Here is an 18,228-nt window from a genome sequence, read left to right as displayed (position 1 = left end):
CACCAAAGGGGAAGGGGCATGCCTGGGCCACCATGGGGGGGGGCGTGGCACTGCCTGCCTGTCCCTGTGCTTGGTCCCCTAGCCCCTGCTGAGATCCATGTAATTACCCCGTTTACAGGTGAGAAAACAGACATGAGTCACCCCAGGGGCTGGGTTGGAAGGCCAGCCATATGCTCTGTGGGAAGACATATGCCCAGGCTGCAGCCAGAGATGGATGGGCTGCCCTGTGCCACAAGAGTGGTATGTCAGGAAGGGTCATCTCACACTCTGCCCAGTGTCTGGCTCGAATAGTGTCCACGCCAGGCTCTGCTCCTGTGCTCCATACCCAGCCGAGACCAGAGCCCTGTGTGGTGCCAGCAAAGGCCAGTGACTGTAAAGAACTTGCCTGGGAGAACATCCTGGGGTGCACACAGATCTTAGAGTGAAGGCTGCACAGGTGAGCCTGCACACGGGCACGTGGGTGTTCCACGTGTGCGTGCAGTGAGGGCTCCGCACGGCAGGCAGTGGGGATGGACAAGCACCGGGTCCCCTGCCCTGTAAATGTCTGCCAGGCTTGCCGGTTGACATGCCCAGAGCCCCCACCCTGGGGCGTCACCAGCTTCCCCAGGGTGCACGGTGCCCGGCAGGCCCGCAGGCCGGAGGAGTCAGGTCCCCAGCACCTGGAGGCGAAGCAGGAACTGCAGCCAGCCCCCACTGCACACCTGTTGCCCTGGCTGCATTTGCTTACGGCCTCCCCTCGTTTGCATGCAGGCCCAGCTGTGAGCTCTGTCTCCCCATAGGGAGGCACCTGCTGTGTCGGGGACCCAGGCCCAGTAGGGCACAGCCAGCCACAGGGCTCCCGAAACTGCCAGGTCTCAGGCCTCTGGTGGAGAAATGGCCCAGACCCCCCAGGTACACTGTTCCCAGGCAGGCTGGGAGGTCACGCCCCCACCCCAGCAGTAGGATGAAGGCCAGGCTGGCCGCTGTCCACTGTCATCCTGGCTGGTGTGCCGGCCTGTGGACACAGCCCCTCGGTCTGCCCCCTGGGCCTGCAGATGGAGCCACTCCTACAGTTGCCTCCTGACGGCTGACAGTGCCGCCCCAGGGCTGGAGAGAAGGGGTTCCAGGGCACTGGCACCTCCACGCCCCTCCCACAGGCAGCTGGAGATCCCAGGACCCTCTGGCAGAAAAGTCCTGGGTGTCCCTCCTCCTCTCCAGGAATGGGGTGGGTGCTACAAGTCTTGGGCATGGGTGGGTCACAAGGTCATGGTCAGTGGCCGCTCAGAGCCTGCCTCGGTCACTGTTGGCTAGAGAGTTTGGTGGCATCAGGATAACAGAATCTGATGTGTGGAAACCCATGGGCCCAGGAAAGTAAAGACATCTCCAGAGGCCCCCAGACTAGCAGGTGAGGACAGGTGAGAGTTTTGCTAAGCAAATCCTCCACCCCTCCCTGCCCCAACTCACCATACCTGGGTCCCCCACCTGGCTTGCCCATTCGCCATCCCTGCCAGAAGCTGCCACCTGCCATGTCAGGCCTGGCTCTCCTGGGCCTCACGGCTCTCCTGGGCCTCACAGCTCTCCTCGGCTTTGGGGCAGGGGCTCCATTGTGCCTGTCCCGGCAGCTGAGGATGCAAGGGGACTACGTGCTAGGCGGGCTCTTCCCCCTGGGCTCGACCGAGGATGCAGATCTCAGCAACAGGACACAGCCCAACACCACCAAATGCACCAGGTAGGGCGGCCGGGGTGACCAAGTGGGGGGTCGGTGGGGTGCCCCAGAACTGGGATGAGATGCTGGCCACCTGCAGCCCTGTGTGGCCCCAGGTTCTCGTCGCATGGCCTGCTCTGGGCACTGGCCGTGAAGATGGCCGTGGAGGAGATCAACAGAGGGTCCACCCTGCTGCCCGGGCTGCGCCTGGGCTATGACCTCTTCGACACATGCTTGGAGCCTGTGGTGGCCATGAAGCCCAGCCTCATGTTTATGGCCAAGGCAGGCGGACATGACGTGGCCGCCTACTGCGACTACACGCGGTACCAGCCCCGTGTGCTGGCCATCATCGGGCCCCACTCCTCCGAGCTCGCCTTCGTCACCGGCAAGTTCTTCGGTTTCTTCCTCATGCCCCAGGTGCGACCCACCTCTGCTTGCATCCCCACCCCTCACCAGCCCTACCCACAGAAGCCCCCATGTCAGGATGCACCCCCGGCCACTGCAGGTGAGCTACGGCGCCAGCGTGGACCTGCTGAGCAACCGGGAGACGTTCCCATCCTTCTTCCGCACGGTGCCCAGCGACCGGGTGCAGGTGGCCGCCGTGGTGGAGCTGCTGCAGGAGCTGCAGTGGAGCTGGGTGGCTGCCCTGGGCAGCGACGACACGTACGGCCGGCAGGGCCTGCGCCTGTTCTCCAGCCTGGCCAGTACGCGGGGCATCTGCATCGCGCACGAGGGCCTGGTGCCGCCCCACACCCCCCACCTGCAGCCGGGCGCCGTGCAGGGGCTGCTGAGCCACGTGAGCCGCGCTGGCGTACAGGTGGTGGTGCTGTTCTCCTCTGCCCATGCCGCCCGCACCCTCTTCAGCTACAGCATCCACTGCGGGCTCTCGCCCAAGGTGTGGGTGGCCAGCGAGGCCTGGCTGACCTCGGACCTGGTCATGAGTCTGCCTGGCATGGCCCAGGTGGGCACCGTGCTCGGCTTCCTGCAACGGGGCACCCCGATGCCGGCGTTCGCGTCCTACGTGCAGACCCGCCTGGCCCTGGCTGCTGACCCTGCCTTCTGCGCCTCGCTGGACGCTGAGCAGCCAGGCCTGGAGGAGCACATACTGGGGCCGCGCTGTCCCCAGTGTGACCACATCACGCTGGAGAACCTGTCTGCCAGTCTGCTGCACCCCCAGATCTTCGCAGCATATGCAGCCGTATACGGCGTAGCCCAGGCCCTGCACAACACGCTGCTGTGCACTGCCTCGGGCTGCCCAGTGCGGGAGCCCGTGCGGCCCTGGCAGGTGAGGCCCCTGTTTGTGCCCTGGAGGAACGGCATCGGGGTGGGGGGTGGGCTAGAGGTCGCGTGTCCTGACCACCACCCACCCTGCCGTCAGCTCCTAGAGAACATGTACAACCTGAGCTTCCGAGCGCATGGCCAGGCAATGCGGTTTGACACCAGTGGGAACGTGGACATGGATTATGACCTGAAGCTGTGGGTGTGGCAGGACCAGACGCCCGAGCTACGCACTGTGGGTACCTTCAATGGCCGCCTGCAGTTGCTGCCCTCCCAGATGTGGTGGCACACACCCAGGAACGAGGTGAGTGCCGGGCTGTGTGTCCCCAGTAGCACACAGGCTCCCCCACAGCCTGGAGCAAGCTCTGGCCCCACCTAGGGGGTGTTCCCAGGTCCTGGGCAGGTACACAATAGAGCAAAGCCTGAGTCCTGAGGTCTCTGTGCCAGAAGCCAGTGTCCCAGTGCTCATGGAGATGCAAGAAGGGCCAGGTACGCCGTGTGAAAGGTTTCCACTCCTGTTGCTATGACTGTGTGGACTGCAAGGCAGGCAGTTACCTGCGCAACCCAGGTGAGGCCCTCCCAGGTGAGCCCCTCCCCTGCAGGCCACACAAGCTGAAGCAGGAGTGGAGGAGGGGACTCACAGTGTCAGGAGCCTAGAGAGGGTCCCGGAGGCCATTCCCCCAGCATCCTCTCTCCTCCCATACCAGAAGATCTCTTCTGCACCCAGTGTGACCAGGACAAGTGGTCCCCAGCCCGGAGCCTGCACTGCTTCCCCCGCAGACCCAGGTTCCTGGCGTGGGGGGAGCCGTCCGTGCTGCTGCTGCTCGTGCTTCTGGGCCTGACTCTGGGCCTGGTGCTGGCAGCCCTGGGGCTATTTGTCCGGCATCGGGACAGCCCACTGGTTCAGGCCTCGGGCGGCCTGCGGGCCTGCTTTGGCCTGGCCTGCCTGGGCCTCGTCTGCCTCAGTGTCCTCCTGTTCCCTGGCCGGCCCGGCCGTGCCAGCTGCCTGGCCCAGCAGCCGCTGCTTCACCTCCCGCTCACCGGCTGCCTCAGCACGCTCCTCCTGCAGGCGGCCGAGATCTTCATGGAGTCGGAGCTGCCGCCCAGCTGGGCGGGTCAGCTGCGTGGCCACCTGCAGGGGCCCTGGGCCTGGCTGGCGATGCTGCTCGCCATGCTGGTGGAGGTGGCACTGTGCACCTGGTACCTGGTGGCCTTCCCGCCAGAGGTGGTGACAGACTGGCAGGTGCTGCCCACGGAGGCACTAGTGCACTGTCGCGTGCGCTCCTGGGTCAGCTTTGGCGTGGTGCATGCCACCAACGTCATGCTGGCCTCCCTCTGCTTCCTGGGCACCTTCCTGGTGCAGACCCGGCCTGGCTGCTACAATGGTGCCCGTGGCCTCACCTTTGCCATGCTGGCCTACTTTGTCACCTGGGTCTCCTTTGTGCCCCTCTTTGCCAACGTGCATGTGGCTTACCAGCCGGCTGTGCAGATGGGCGCGAGCCTCCTTTGTGCCCTGGGAATCCTGGTCACCTTCCACCTGCCCAGGTGCTACCTGCTGCTGTGGCGGCCAGAATGCAACACCCCTGAGTTCTTCCTGGGAGGGGGTGCTGGTGGTGCCAGAGAGCGGGGTGGCAGTGGGGATGAAGAGACTCAGAGCAAAAACGAGTGACCCTTGACCTGGAGACCTGACCCAGTGAACCCAGACCTCATTGAGAAGACCCCAAACCAAGTCCCTATGCAGTGACCTACAGACTGCACCCGACTCCTGAGATCCCCACCTGTAGATTCTGACCCCAGGCTGTTTGCTGACCTTGACCTGACAATGACCCCAGGCATGCAGTGTGCACGTGGGGCCTCAGCCCCAGAGTCAGGCTGTCCTTGTCCAAGGCAAGACCTGCCCAGGGGCCGCAGCTGGAAAAAGGCCTCTAGAGGGCTGCCCTGCAGCCCATACCAAGCTCATGCGAAGCCCCCAGCCAGCCCCCTTGGCCCCACTTGAAGGCCAAGCTAGGTGTCACTCACCTGGCTGGGCTATGCCTGGGTTCCCCCACCCAACACCGCTCCCATCATCACTGGAGTGGGGGGCTGGTGAGTGGGTTATAGCTGCCCTGACCATGGGCCCCAGTGCAGGGCAGAGGCCTGCTGAGGGAGAACGGGGCACCCAGCCTCCTCCATCCCTGACCGGGTAGAACGGGGTCAGCCCACCGCCAGCACCGCGGACAGAGCCCAAGCGGGGGCGGGGGATCAGCACCAAGGCCAGCGCCAGCCGCCAAGACCCCTGGAGCCAGGAGCCAGCACCACGGACAGAAGACTTCCCGCCAGGCCCTTGCAGGCGGCCCGCACCGGGTTAGAGCCTTGTCGCTGAGCTGGGACCCAGAGGACAGCACCTGGCCAGACCCTGGAAAAGCTGGATGGCCCCTACGTCCCAATCTCAGGCAGCCGGGCAGGAGAAAAGAGATACAGGCCACACGTTGGTCCCATAAAATTAAATGCTTTTTAGTGTTTAAAATAGCATTTCCACAGAAGCAGCTCTATTAACTATCCAGACGATACTCTGACTTGATCCAGTATCTATAGCGCAGACATGTGCAGGCCAGACACTGGGAAGGAAGCGGCGTGTGTAGGTGGGCAGCAAGGAAGGGCGGGCTGGCCGCCCCTCTCCCCCAGACCCACCCCTGCAGCAGCTGTCTGCATCTGTGCCTTCACCCCTCAGGGTCGTGTGCCACCCCTCCCGCTGGCTGAAACATGCCGTCTCCTGCTCACGGACCTTCCCACACACCTGCACATACAAGCTGTCCCTGCACTCACTGACCCAGCGGTGGGGGGACATGCAAACTGCTCCAGCCAGGTTTGTGTTTGGAGGCTGACTTGGCTACCACCTCCTCCAGAGGACACAGGCCAAGCAATAAATAAATAAATTATACCCCTACCATGGGAAGCTATGGAGGGGTCCAGGGGCCCCAATTCCACCCCCGAGAAGCCCCGTCTGGCACAATGGGTGGGGTCTTAGAACTGGGTGACAAGTGGGACCCAGGCCCAGCAGCCACCTCTCAGCTTGGTCTGGGGCCCTGTGTACAGCTCTGTGGTGATTGGGGGTCCCTGAGGCGCATGCCACAGGAGACAGGTCAGACCTGTATAAGCAGAGACAGAAGCACCCTCATAGGGTCTGCGTGGACACAGCTGCTCTGACCAGGAGCGAACAGGCCGCTGAGCCCAGGCCTGGGTGGTCTGGGCTGCCCTCAGCCCTCCCCTCCAGCCTGCTCCCACACTGTCCAGCCCCAAACCCCACAGCATGGCCCCTCGTGCACATGGAAGCACAGGCTGACCCAGGACGGCCAGCGCTAAGACAAGTGCCCTCCTGCAGGAGGGACAGAACCACCAACTCCCCCACGGCCCGGCGGGGCTGAAGGCACGCTCTCCTCAGTCACATGATGTCCACAAAAAACTCACAGGGGTTCCCCATGGCCTTCTGGAAGGACTGGCGGCTACCTGTCAGTTCTGGGGGCACAGCGGCCAGCTCCCGGACAGGCGGCCCCCCAGGGGGCCCACCCACCACTGAGTACGCCTTTGTCAGGGGGTGCAGTGGGGGGAGTCCCGGGGCGGCGGCCGAGGCCTGGCTATGTGGGCTGCTGCCACGGCTCAGCTGGCTAGCTGGACGCTCCCGCCAGCTGCTGCCACCTGCTCTGCTTGGGGCTATGTGGTCCGACTCGCTGCCACTGCCCCCAGCCCCAACCCCCCGATGCTCCTCTCGGCCCAGGGCACGCCGGCTGCTCCCGCCTGCACTCCGGGTGGACCCGCTGCTTTTGCTTCCTGGGGTGGAGAAGAGGAGAGAGGAATAGATGATCAGTGCCAGGCCTTGCCTTTTCCAGGACGACTGACCACTGCCAGGGCACAGAGGCAGAACCTGGTGTCCCAAGCCGGGCTGGGGGTGGGAGGGGGCAGCCATGCAGACATGAGGGCATGGATGGCCCTCCCAGACACGCAGGAGCAGCTGCAGCAGGCGGGGGGGGGGGCTGGGGGACAGTGGCAGGCAGGCGGGGACGCTCGGAGCCAGCGTGATGCCCCCACACCTCACCCCAATGCCCGCACCGAGGGCCTGGTCTCACAGCTGAGAAACAGGAACCCATGAAGGGCCTGTGTGCCGGCGCTCCCGTCGGCCATCCTGGGACCCCACCCAAAGACCCACCTTCCATTGGACCCCAGGGCCCTGGCCAACCACTCGGCTCAGCCCTGTCCTGGGTTCTCAGGAAGCGTTGGGAACCCAAGGACGCTGGCTGACTGGGGACATGCCGAGAGGGACACCGGGCAGGACCCTGGCTTACCGGCCCCGAGGTCCATTCCGCTAGTCCTTCAGTCTAAGGCTTGCTCAGCACAAAGCAAGGGATAGCATGAGTTACACAGCAGGTCCAGCCCAGCACCCTTGCCCGCCACCAGCTGGACCTGTCCAGGCTCCACAGGCGCCCAACACAACTTCCCCTCAGGCACCGCTGCCCTCCGACCCGCTCTCCTGCACAAGTCCACTGGGCCAGCTGCCTGACCTGTCCCTAGACCCGGTGGGCACCCGCCCACTATTCTCACTGAGCCCCGCTCAGCCTTGGGCCAGGGCTTCTCCTCAGGGAGCCTCCCGGGCTCTCCCCTCAGCTCCCCACACATCCTAGTGTGGGGATGTGGTCATGTGTGAAGCTGTCCTCCCCTGGCTCCCTGCTGTGCTGCAGGTGCCAGGGCGAAGCTGTCCGACCACTGTATCCTGGGGCCCCTCTGCCGCACCCTCACCAGACCACTGCACTTCCCCACAGCATCTCCTGGCCTCCTGCCTCTGCCACGCTGGGACATCAGCCCCCCACAACCACCACAGCCTCCACGTTCCTTCTCCCCATTCCCTCAAGCACTCACCCCTTCCAAAGGCAGCCACCCAGGGCCTGAGCACAGAGCAGGCGGGAGTGCACAGGGTGGGGGGGAGGGAGTGGCACACAGGGCAGAGCCAGGCGGTGGGGACGGTGGGGCTGGGCATCACGGGCTCTCACCTTCACTCTGCTGACTGCCAGCACTGCCGCTGCCGTAGCTGAAGCCGGGGTCCTGGTACGCGGGCGGGAAGCAGGGCGGGGGCCCTGCGTACTGGTAGGGGTAGCCCTGGCCCAGGGCCCAGGGGGGGGCCGGGTGAGGCAGCGGGGCCAGCGTGTCCTGATCTGAGGCCCCGCTGGAACCGCTGTTGAGGTTCAAGGCTGCGAGATCTGGCAGAAGGGGAGGGTGGGTGAGGGTGTGGGGAGGGCAAACGGCCCACCCGGGGCCCCACCCCGTAGTCCCCCACTCACTGCTGCACAGGTCCCCAAAGACGTAGTAGCACTGCTCAGAGAAGGTGACCTTGTTCACCGTGTGCCGCAGGAAACCCCGTTTCAGCATGCTGCTAGCGTATTTGCGTGCCTCCCGCCGCTCCTTGAAGCCGTCCACGTGGGTGTACAGCCAGTCCACCACGTCGGCCCCTGGCCAGAGGCACGTGTCAGGCCCAGAGCCGCCACGGCCGCTGCCCGCCCCCCACCCCACGCTCTAGCAGGCACGCACCGATGACGGCGTTGGCAATGGTGATCTTTAGCCACATGCGGTCACGAATCTCCAGGCCGGAGTCCGGCAGCTGCATGGCCCGGACCACGACACCCATGTCACTCTTCACTGTCAGTGCCGCCTCCTCCAGCTCTGCAAGGCACAGCCCCGCCTCAGCCGGCGTGGGAGGAGGGCTCAGGGCAGCCACCCGCCTGCCTGCGACACCCCCTAGAGGCCGGGTGACCACAGCCCGTCCACCGCCTGATGAAACCCAGGGCTGGGGGGCCGAAGGGGAGGGGGTGACATTGGTCTCCTTCCCCAACCGGACCTTGGGCCCAAACCACGGTGAGGCTGCCCCACCCACGGCCCAGAGCCTGTGAGATCAGCCTCTTCCCCTCCCTGCCCCAACCAGCTGGGGCTGTTAGTCATGTTAGCGGCAGCCAAGCAGGGTGAGGGCCCCCTGCATGCACCTGCTTCTCCCCACTCCTGGCACAGCAGAGTCCCGGGCAGGGACCCCAGGGCTGGCCGGCCCCCCAGGCACCTTCCACCCCCACCACACAGAAAATGAGCACTCTGTCGGCACTGCGTCTGCACGCATGGGCCTGGCAGCAGCACGAGCCCTGAGGCTGGGATGGCCCTCGAGTGTGACCCTGCCGGGTGGGCCTGTCGGCCTGTCCTGGGCCCTGGTGCCTCAGTTCCCTAAACTCATGAGCTGCCACTTACGTGGAGCGCCGGGCACAGAGCTGGTTAGTGAGGAGGAGCTGGTGCGTGTGATGGCGCTGGAGCAGGGGCTCGTACCGTAGCGGGGCAGGGCTCCGGTCAGCGCCGCGGTGTGTGACAGCCAGGCAGCAGGGTCAATGGGCCGAACCGGGTCAGCTGGGCGGCCACCATGTGGCAACAGATGGACCGACAGACGGTCGGAGAGGAAGCGGAGCACAGGGCACAGAGGAGAGAAGCCCTTCAGCTGGGCTGGGGGCCCCCATCCCCCACCCATCAGCCCATGGGGTCACTCACCCCGTGGGACAGTGAAGTAGCTCCGGGGGGTCGGGTCCCAGCACTTGGCCACGGTGAGGCTGATGGGCCTGCAAGGTGGGAAGGGGCAGGTCACATGGGCGAGGCCCCATGGGCCCGCCCCCGGCCCCCCATGACTCACCCTGTCTGGGACACAATTTCCCGCAGCACCCGCACGGCGTCGTCGTTGCTCATGTTCTCAAAGTTGACGTCGTTCACCTGTGAGGGGAGGGCTTCAGCATGGTGGGCGGGTGCTGACCTCTCCGCCCCCCAGGGGCTCCGCCAGGCCCGCACCTGCAGCAGCATGTCCCCTGGCTCGATGCGGCCGTCGGCAGCCACAGCCCCGCCTTTCATGATGGAGCCAATGTAGATGCCACCGTCCCCGCGGTCGTTGCTCTGGCCCACGATACTGATGCCCAGGAAGTGGTGCCTCTCTGTTGGGGGGTGCGGTGAGCAGCCCCACCCATGGCCCCACCCACGGAGGGCCCCCCCAACCCTACCAGGGCCCGCCCCCCCAGCGACCCCGCTGGAGCCTCACCCATGTTGAGGGTGACAGTGATAATGTTCAAGGACATAGTGGAGTCCGTGATGCTGCTGAAGGACGAGGCCTGTGGAGTGATGCCAGGTGAGCGGCGGCAGGAAGGCACTGGCGGGCGGGTGGGCAGAAGCGCAGACCCCACCCACGCGCGGCCGCTACCGCTACCTACGCGGTCCGTGTGCCGCATGCGCTGCTTCCGCCGCCGCCGCTTGTGCTTCCGGATGAGCCGGGAGGAGGTGCTTTGCTCGGTAGAGCTGCTCAGCCTGGAGACAAGGAGTCGGGAGACAGGCGTGAAGCTGCAGGACTGAGGTGAGGCGAGAGAACAGGCGCCCTCACCCCCTTCACAGAATCAGGACACTGGGGGCGGCGGGACGGGTACCAGAGGTGCTGCGGGGGAGGGGGGGGGCCTGGGCAGTTTGCTCAGGACGAGGTTCTGCTCCTGGTTGTACACACACACCACCCCGCACACGTGACACGCAGCAAACCCCACACCTACAGGGGTGGGGGGGGTCACTACTCTCAGGCAAACACGGACACAAACACAGGGTAAGCAACATGGCTAGCTGCACTGGCACACACTCGTGTGCACAGCATGCACACGGACAGGCACACATGCACCTGTGCACACCACACAACATGCACGCACACCTGTGCATGCACGCCCTCGTGCGCACACACCTGCCACACCTGCACATGCACACACCTGTGCATACACCAGTACACACCTATGCACATATGCACACTTGCCCCACCCTGTGTACATGCACATCTATTCACACATGCGCACCCAGGACATCCACACACCCATGCCCACATGACCGCTTGCACACATGCCCACATGCCCAATTGCACCCACATGCCCACTTGCACACACCCACGCCCACAAGCCAGCTTGCAACCCACGCCCACATGCCCACTTGCACACACACACACTTGCACACACATGCCTGCACACCCACTTGCATACCCACACACCCACTTGCTCACACCCACGCACACACACCGGCTCGTGTTGTCGTCCTCATCTGAGTCGATAAAGCTGCTGGACTCAAGTTCACTGCTCAGCACGGTGGACGCACTGTCAGGGGGCAGCCCCAGGTCCCTACGCCGGTCCCCCCTCGGGTGCCCATTGGTCCGGGCAGCTGTGGGGACAGCAGGGAGGGGAGTCAACCCTGGGGTTCCCTGGAGGTCATGGGTGGCCTGTGCATCCTCAAGCACCTGTTGACCTGGGCGCTGGCAGGGTGACCGTGGTATTGCTGGGGGTCACTGGGGTCCAGGAAGTTGGGCCTGGGACCGCTCCCCAGAGACCCCCACTGGGCTGAGGCAGTAACTCAGGATCAGCAGAGACCTGGGCTGTGCCGTGGGGCCTGGGGGTCTGGGGCGTGGCCTCTCACCCTCCTCGCGGTTCCGACGCCGTGCTCGCTCCCGCCGGTGGCTGACCGTGGACTCTGTGCCGGTCTCGTTGTCCATCCCGTCACGGCTGCTGGCCACATTTGGGCTATTCCGATGAGAAGGGGGGTTTGGCATGCCAGCCCCCCCCGATGCCTGGGATGCCCTCTCAGTCCCTCCCCTCCCCTTGCCTGGTGTACCCTGATTCTGCAGAGGCCCTCTTCCACCCCCGTCTAGTCTGGGCCTCTCGGCCTGCCCTCTCTGCTGACCAGTATCTACTGACCATGAGTCCCTGCTCAACTGCCCAACCCCCCAACAGGTCTTGGCAGGGGCCCCTCAGGACCACTGGGCTCAGTCCCCCTGAGTTCTTACTGGAAAGAGGGGGGCCGGGAGTCCCCAATGCCGCCCATCCGCTCAAGTGGTGGGGGCAGGTCTGTGTGGCCATCAGTGGCCTGAGACCCTGCGTCTGAGTGTGCACCCTCAGCCAGGACCAGCTGCGGAGGAGAACGATGGCTCAGTGATGCCCTGCAGCCTCTAGGCCACCCCTCGCAGGGCGCCCAGGGCTCAGGTGACCAGCCCCCTCCCACTCACACCCAGCTCGCCTGAGCCCAGCCCCCCTGCAACTCTGGAACCATCCCCACCCTGGCTGAGTGCCCTGTGCCAATGTCCCACAGACTCACCCAGGAGACCACGCGGCCGTTGAAGCAGGGCAGCCTGGCATTATCGGCCGAGATCTCCTCTTTCACCACCCTGCAGGCAGACACCACCATGAGACCACCTTCACTGGAGCCCACTCCCACCAGTGGGCTCTGGAGATAAGCCCCCAACCCTTGTGCAAGGTGTGTGCCACACCAGGGCACCCGGCCACATGCCCAGAAGGCAGTCTGTATGCCTGCCCCTGCCCAGCCCGTTCTCTTCCTAGGGACCCTCAGCATCCTCCTGAGGGCCCGTTGAGGGGGTCCAGACCCCCGACCCTCTAGCACTGGGGTGTCGCTGCCTCTAGCACCCTTGCTGTGTGCTGTGTGCCCCACGGGGTGGATCCGTGGGGGGTGGCTGTGTCCGGCTCTGTGCCACCCCTGGCCCAGAGCAGGCCTGAGCATAGATGCGAGGGCTGTCAGACCCCACGGACACAGGGAGGCCAAGATGGCACAGCACACGGACACACACACACGCACACACACACACTCTGAGGGCAGGCCACCTGCCCAGCCAGGGAGACAAGCAGACCCCCATGGGCTATACCAGCTCAACTCAAGACCTGGGAGGACAGCTGGGCCCCCTGAGAAGTTAGCCCCAGAGGTCACTGCCCAGCGCAGCTCAGGTTCCTAAAGGTGCCCTGGTCAGGTGGGCATGCGGGGTAGAGAAGGCAGGATGCACAGGGCCAGGCTCCCTGCCTGGGAAGCAGACTGACGACCCTGGGGTGAGCAACAGCTGTGGGGGTCCAGGTTTCAGGTTCAAGGGGGGGGGGTCAGCACCCAGCACAACTCACAGGAGCAGCTGTGGAGGGGCTGTGTCTCTGTGGCCTCCTGGAGGCCCAAGAAGAAGGGCAGGCTGGCCTGGAGGCTGCAGCGGGAGGGGACCGTGACACCCTGCTCCCTGGAGCCCAGCCCTGCCCAGCACAGGGGGATTTCCAAGCCTGAGACTTGGGTCAGCGGAGAAATGGGAGGCAGAAGACCAGGCAGGAAGCAGCCTCAGTTGGCCAGCACCCCACACTCCCAGCCAGGGAGCAAGGCCAGGGAACTGAGCCTCTGAAGGGGGCCCCAAAGTGGATGGAAGAGACAGGGCCAGCCTGGGGGAGAGGACCCCCGCCAGGCTCCTGCGCAGTCCCTTAGACGCCTCCCAGGGCCAGCCCACATGCATGCACCAATAAGGTGGACACCCTCACCGGCAGAAAAGGTTGCCTCTCAGGACCCCCGCTCCCCTGGGAGGGGCAGACCCCATGTCCACACTACAGCTCTGCAGAGCTGAGCTTCCAGGGCAGGTCGTGACCCCACCCAGAACTCAGCCAAGGACACGCGAGTTTGTCACCGCAGAAGACCTGAGGTGACCGGGGACACCTGGGACTCTGCCCGCTGCAGCTGACAGACAGGGGGCCAGTGGGCTGAGAGCACCAGCTCTGAGTCACGGCAGCCACAGAGACCCAGGAGGGCCCTGGTCCCCACACAGCCCAGGTGGCCCCACCTGCAGCCTCCCTTCCATATCCTAGCTCCCGTCCTTTCAGACTCGCGTACAGGGGGCCAGAAGAGCAACCCGAACTCCCATGCCACAGGGCCTGCCTGGCTCCCCCAGGCACCCAGGAGCATCTCAAGCCCCTGCTTCCACCCAGCCAAGGCCTCAAGATGACCCATCACCCAGGGCTGCCTGAGGCCGCTGAGCCCCCCAGGCAGGCCCCGGAGGTCCTGCTTCCCCGGCTCCTCCCCCAGCCTGAAGAGCCCGCGTCCCACACCACACAACAGAGCGTGCTGCCTTCCACCGCGGGTGGGGCACGGGGGCACCACAGGCCCAGCCCCGCGAGGCCAGGACAGAGCGGACGCAGGGACAGGTGTCAGAGCCCCAAGATAAGGGCACAGGCTCTCCGTGGGATGCAAGACGCTGCCCACTTTTGGCCTAGAAGCCTGGGGGAGGGACAAGGTCGGCTTGGGGTCGGGGGGAACTCCTAGCCACTCTGAGGCTCCCTCCTGGGCCGGCCTCACCGGGTGGGAGAGCAGACGTCAGGAGCAGTCTCCACTGACCCTCAGAGAAGGCCACCCAGGCACCTCTGGTGGCATCTTGCCCCGACCTCAGAATTCCTGGCAAAATCCCAGTTAACCTCAGACTTGTGGCCGCCCCGCCCCGCCCACCACCCCCGCAGACTCGCCCTGGTGAGGAATCTGCTCCGAGCAGGGCCCTTGGAGCTGAGCACAGCCCAGGGCCCAGGAGGACGGAGGGGCTCCCACGGCCACAGCACTCCACAGGCCAGTCTTTCTCCGTGGGACGGCCCTAAGTGTGTGCCCAGAGGTAGAGGGTACCCCCCACTACCACCACACAGCAGGGAGTTGGCAGAGAGAGCTGGCACACAACAGGGGAAGAGGGGCTGTCCCCCAATTCCTCAAAGAGCCCTCCACAGATTCAGAGGCTGCAGGCTCCAGGACAAGGGGGCTCAGTCCTCCACACCCTGCCACAGCTCTGGGGGGTGACCAACACTTCCGGGGGCCACTGACCCCAGATGGCAGAGCTGCGGAAGGCAGAGGGAGACTCAGCCAGGCCAAGCGCCCACCCCCTGCCTCGCAATCCCCACACGGCACCAGCCAGGGCCCACAGGCCATGTGGCCCAGAGATGGAGTAGCCTGGGCCACGGCCAGGAGAACTAAGTGCCAAGGCCAGCCCGGCAGCCCTGGGAGAGGGAGCAGTGAGCCCAACACCCTCACCTTCCACCTCATAGCCCATGAACTGGGCTCAGGCCCCTCCCTATACCACCACTCACCAAACACACACTCGCAGCTCAGGGCCAGCCCAGCACAGGCCCAGAGACCCTGCCCAGCTTTGCTGGGTCAGAACAGCCATGACCTGCATGGGAAAAGGGGGGCGCAGGACCCTCTACCCCACTTAACCAAAGACACCGGTGGGGAGTGGGTCCTGGTCCAGCACACGTGGCCCCACCGCAGACTCCCACTTCCCTTACCAGGTGGTCAGCTGTGGGCAGGAACAGAAGCTCAGGCAGCTCAGGGCACAGCCCACAGTGGGGTGGAGGTGGCCAGAGCAAGAGGCCCAGGCTCACAGCCCCTGATCTGAGGCCACACTGTCATGGGGTGGGGGGCACTGCTCCAGTCCAGTGGGAGCTGCCCTCCCTCCCCCCACCTCCACTCCGTCCACAAGGCCCCTAGGTTTCCTTTGCAATAAGTATGAGTAATGGGTCACACCCCCAAGAGGGGGTTTATCCCACTGAATAAATGACTCTATAGGATTTAGAACTTGGAGCTCTGCAGACAGATCTCAGGGGAGAAGAGAAAGGAGGCAGCTGTGGGGGTCCTCCCGTTCCTGAGGCAACCTGGCCACCAGCCAGAGATCCAGGGAGAAAACAAGGTAAACCTCCCCCATTCTGTCTGCCCACTGCCCCTTCCAGTGTCACCCCAATCCATCCCCTCTGCTGGCCCACCTGACCTCACAGCTGCCCACTGCCTCCCACCCAGTCCTATTCCCTCCCACATCCCAGCCATTTCCAGAAAGTCTAAAGAACTCGAGGCCTGTTCCAAGACCCACACTGGCCTGTCCACCTGCCTACTTGGCCAGGACACTCACAGGCCCTACAAATCCCCCAACAGGCACAGCCTCCGCTGGGAGTGCATGTGCGTGGGGGTCTCTGCAGCTCATGGGCGACCCACAGTGGCTAGCGGGCACCAGAGAAGCAGCAGGCCTCTCAGGACGCACAGGACGCACCCAGAGCATGGTCTGAGGGCAGCAAGCTGGGGGGCTGGGCACACACCTTACCGCACCACAAGCACCCTGCTGGCTTCAGTGTGTGACAGACAGCATGTGTGACTTTGGTAACTTTTGTTAAAATAATAAGCTAAGTTAAAAACAAATGTCCCCTTTCACACAGCCAATAATCACAGTCAAAGCAACCCAGACCCAGAGGAGCAGGGACTGCGTGAGACTGCCCAGGAGGGCAGGGAGGGCTGGACCAGACCCCCCAGCACAGGGCCCCACCTTCAGAGCCCAGCAGGAAGGCCAGCAGGCAGGGCAGGGAGGGGGAGGGGAGTCCAGCCTTCCCAGCCTGCCAGGGACACACCCTCCCCTCTGCCTCTCCTTGGGGAGGGGGGGCCCAAGAGAGTTCAGTCGTCCAAATGTCTCTTGGGTCCCTGAGAGCTGCAGAGTAGCACCAGCCACACCTGACCTGGGCTGCCCAGCGCCCATGCAAACCACAGAATCCAGGAAATGGCCTCAATGTCAAAGTCCCAAGACGCAGCCACACACAAGGGCATGGCTGCCTGGCTGCCTGGCCGCCTGGCCGCCTGACGGCAGCCAGGCACACCTGCTGGGCCCTCGGGCGCCCCCTCCCCAGCACTGCAGAGCCTGGGACTCAGGTTACGGGTGGCTGCGCTGTGTCAGGCCTGGAGCAGACAGCGGCCTCTAGCTCTGGTGCTCACAGTCCCAGAGGCCCAGCCCAGTGCAAATGGGAAGTCCCCTGAGCAGACAGCCACCAAGGCAGGCAGGCAGCGGACCCAGGGATGCTGACCCAGATGCTGCTCCAAGTGCTGTGTGGCCCGGCAGGGACAGAGGCCTAAGGGCAAGCAGCCCCAGGGCAGGGGTTGGCAGAGTGACCCTTGACCTCTGCCCTGTCCGCAGTACCCTAGAGAGCCGGAAGTCTTCTTGAGCTTCTAGAAACTTCTGCAGATCCCAGCAGACAGGTCTGTGCCCCTGTCCTAAATCACCTCATTTCCTCTTTTCCCCCCATTCTAACTAGGGTACCCACTGGGTGGCTGGGAGTCCGGGCCCAGCCTTTCCCCAGTGACACACCTCTGGCTCCAGTCCCCATAAATCACAAGCCCTCCAGGTCAGCCTTAAGCACCTGACCTCCACAGGAAGGAGCAGGGCCCTGAGTCTGAAAGATGCCAAGGTGGGACTATAGGGAGGCTCTGGGACACAGACCTTGACCCGCGGGTTACAAACACTCAGGCACACAGGACCAGGCCCAGGGTGGGTAGAGACGCCAGGACACTCGCCAGACGACCGTCCATCGCTCTCAGGCTGCTGGGGGTAGTCAGGGCCCATGCGTCCCCCCAGCTCAGCGCGCAGACAGGTGGACACACAGCACATCGGGGCGCGAAGGCACGTCCCGATTCGCAGCCCCAGGATCCCTAAGGCCCTGTCCGTGCGCAGACAAGTGCGGACCCCGCGCGCGGCCCACTGACCCGAAGTCCTGGTCCATGGACTTGAAGAAGAATTTGTAGGCGTGCACCGGCCGGTTGCTGAGCACGGTCTTGAAGTCGGCCAGCGTGACGCGCTCGGGCGCCACGGGCAGCTTGACCAGGTACGGCGTCTCCTCCTCGTCCATGTGATAGATGATCTTGGTCTCCGCCATGGCGCGGCGACGGCGGCGGCGGGCGCGGGGCCTGCGCGGCGCTCAGGCCCGGCCCGGGGCTCGGACGCGGGCGCCTCCCCGCCGCTGGCCTGCGCCCCGCCCGCCCGCCGCTCCCGGCCCGGCCACCCCGGCCCCGCCCGCCCCGCCGCCCCGGCTCTGCGCGCGCTCCGGCTGCTAACCCGCGGCCCGCGGCCGCCCATCCGCCCCTGGCCCGGGGACGCAGGCAGGGAGCACGCGAGGCCCGGCCGCGTCCGTGCGCCCCGCCGCCCCCCTCGGGCCGCACAGTTCCAGGGACCGCCCGGCGCCCGACTAAGCGCGCGGCCCGCGGGGGGCGCCCGAGAGCTCGGCGGCGCCCGAGAGCTCGGCGGCGCCTGACGTCACCGGGCCGCCTGCGGCTCGGGGCGGGGCTGCGCACGCGCGGGGGGCGGGGCGTGCGCGGGGGGTGGGACCACGGTGTACGGGATCAAGGTGCGTGCACCCGCGCGCGGCCCCCCGGTGCGCTTTCCCCGAGTGCCGAGCCCCGCGGCGGAGCGTTCAGCGGCGACCACAACACTCGCGGGCCGCAGCCCCGCTGGGCTGCTGTGCGCCCCCCCGGGGCAGGAGTTGGGTGGAGACCCACCTGCACATCGCGCCCCCAGCTGTCAGAAGGGAACCCCCCCGCCCCCGCCCCGCCCCGCCGGGAGCCCTCCGGGGAGTGTCGTTCGGCGGGGTTCCGGCCCTCCACCCCCTCGC

General features: G+C 65.3%; 2 protein-coding genes across 10 annotated transcripts; one reads left to right on the top strand and one right to left on the bottom strand.

Annotated features, from left to right (window-relative positions):
* The first annotated feature begins 101 nt into the window (after positions 1-101).
* On the top strand, positions 102-5,473 carry TAS1R3 (taste 1 receptor member 3). Of its 4 annotated transcripts, XM_074334304.1 has the most exons (8): positions 102-436; positions 1,291-1,384; positions 1,576-1,708; positions 1,801-2,101; positions 2,190-2,969; positions 3,063-3,266; positions 3,410-3,530; positions 3,670-5,473. In XM_074334304.1, the coding sequence occupies exons 3-8, from the start codon at positions 1,608-1,610 to the stop codon at positions 4,629-4,631; spliced, it is 2,469 nt and encodes an 822-aa protein (XP_074190405.1). In that variant the 5' UTR covers positions 102-436; positions 1,291-1,384; positions 1,576-1,607; the 3' UTR covers positions 4,632-5,473. The 4 variants fall into 4 exon arrangements, with proteins under 4 accessions (XP_074190405.1, XP_074190407.1, XP_019567648.2 ...); XM_074334306.1 differs by having other exon boundaries at positions 102-1,384; positions 1,785-2,101; XM_019712089.2 differs by having other exon boundaries at positions 102-1,708; positions 3,413-3,530.
* Positions 5,435-17,636, bottom strand: DVL1 (dishevelled segment polarity protein 1). 6 transcript variants are annotated; one of them, XM_019712094.2, is made up of 16 exons: positions 17,327-17,636; positions 12,116-12,185; positions 11,808-11,929; positions 11,441-11,544; positions 11,050-11,188; positions 10,216-10,309; positions 10,047-10,116; positions 9,803-9,942; positions 9,651-9,727; positions 9,512-9,579; positions 9,221-9,373; positions 8,519-8,650; positions 8,272-8,439; positions 7,984-8,190; positions 7,282-7,320; positions 6,630-6,769 (listed from the first exon to the last, which is right to left on the bottom strand). In XM_019712094.2, exons 1-15 carry the CDS (start codon positions 17,494-17,496, stop codon positions 7,310-7,312), a joined length of 1,725 nt encoding a protein of 574 aa, XP_019567653.2. In that variant the 5' UTR covers positions 17,497-17,636; the 3' UTR covers positions 6,630-6,769; positions 7,282-7,309. The 6 variants fall into 6 exon arrangements, with proteins under 6 accessions (XP_019567651.2, XP_019567652.2, XP_074190408.1 ...); XM_019712092.2 differs by lacking the exon at positions 7,282-7,320 and having other exon boundaries at positions 5,435-6,769; XM_019712093.2 differs by lacking the exon at positions 7,282-7,320 and having other exon boundaries at positions 5,435-6,769; positions 9,296-9,373.
* Between the last annotated feature and the right edge of the window lie 592 nt (positions 17,637-18,228).

This window comes from Rhinolophus sinicus, linkage group LG06 (genome assembly GCF_036562045.2).
Source record: "Rhinolophus sinicus isolate RSC01 linkage group LG06, ASM3656204v1, whole genome shotgun sequence".
Classification (NCBI taxonomy): domain Eukaryota; kingdom Metazoa; phylum Chordata; class Mammalia; order Chiroptera; family Rhinolophidae; genus Rhinolophus; species Rhinolophus sinicus.
The sequence above is the reverse complement of the archived record's forward strand: the minus strand, read 5'-3'. Positions and strand labels throughout refer to the sequence as shown.

Coding starts and splice junctions, on each gene's coding strand:
- TAS1R3 (XM_019712088.2), top strand. CDS start 1,506: ATGTCAGGCCTGGCTCTCCTGGGCCTCACGGCTCTCCTGGGCCTCACA. Junction 1,709..1,800: donor AACACCACCAAATGCACCAG/GTAGGGCGGCCG, acceptor GTGTGGCCCCAG/GTTCTCGTCGCATGGCCTGC. Junction 3,531..3,669: donor CAGTTACCTGCGCAACCCAG/GTGAGGCCCTCC, acceptor CTCCCATACCAG/AAGATCTCTTCTGCACCCAG.
- DVL1 (XM_074334307.1), bottom strand. CDS start 17,496: ATGGCGGAGACCAAGATCATCTATCACATGGACGAGGAGGAGACGCCG. Junction 9,943..10,046: donor CACTGTCACCCTCAACATGG/GTGAGGCTCCAG, acceptor ACCCCCCAACAG/AGAGGCACCACTTCCTGGGC. Junction 6,770..7,983: donor TGGCAGTCAGCAGAGTGAAG/GTGAGAGCCCGT, acceptor TCTCCACCCCAG/GAAGCAAAAGCAGCGGGTCC.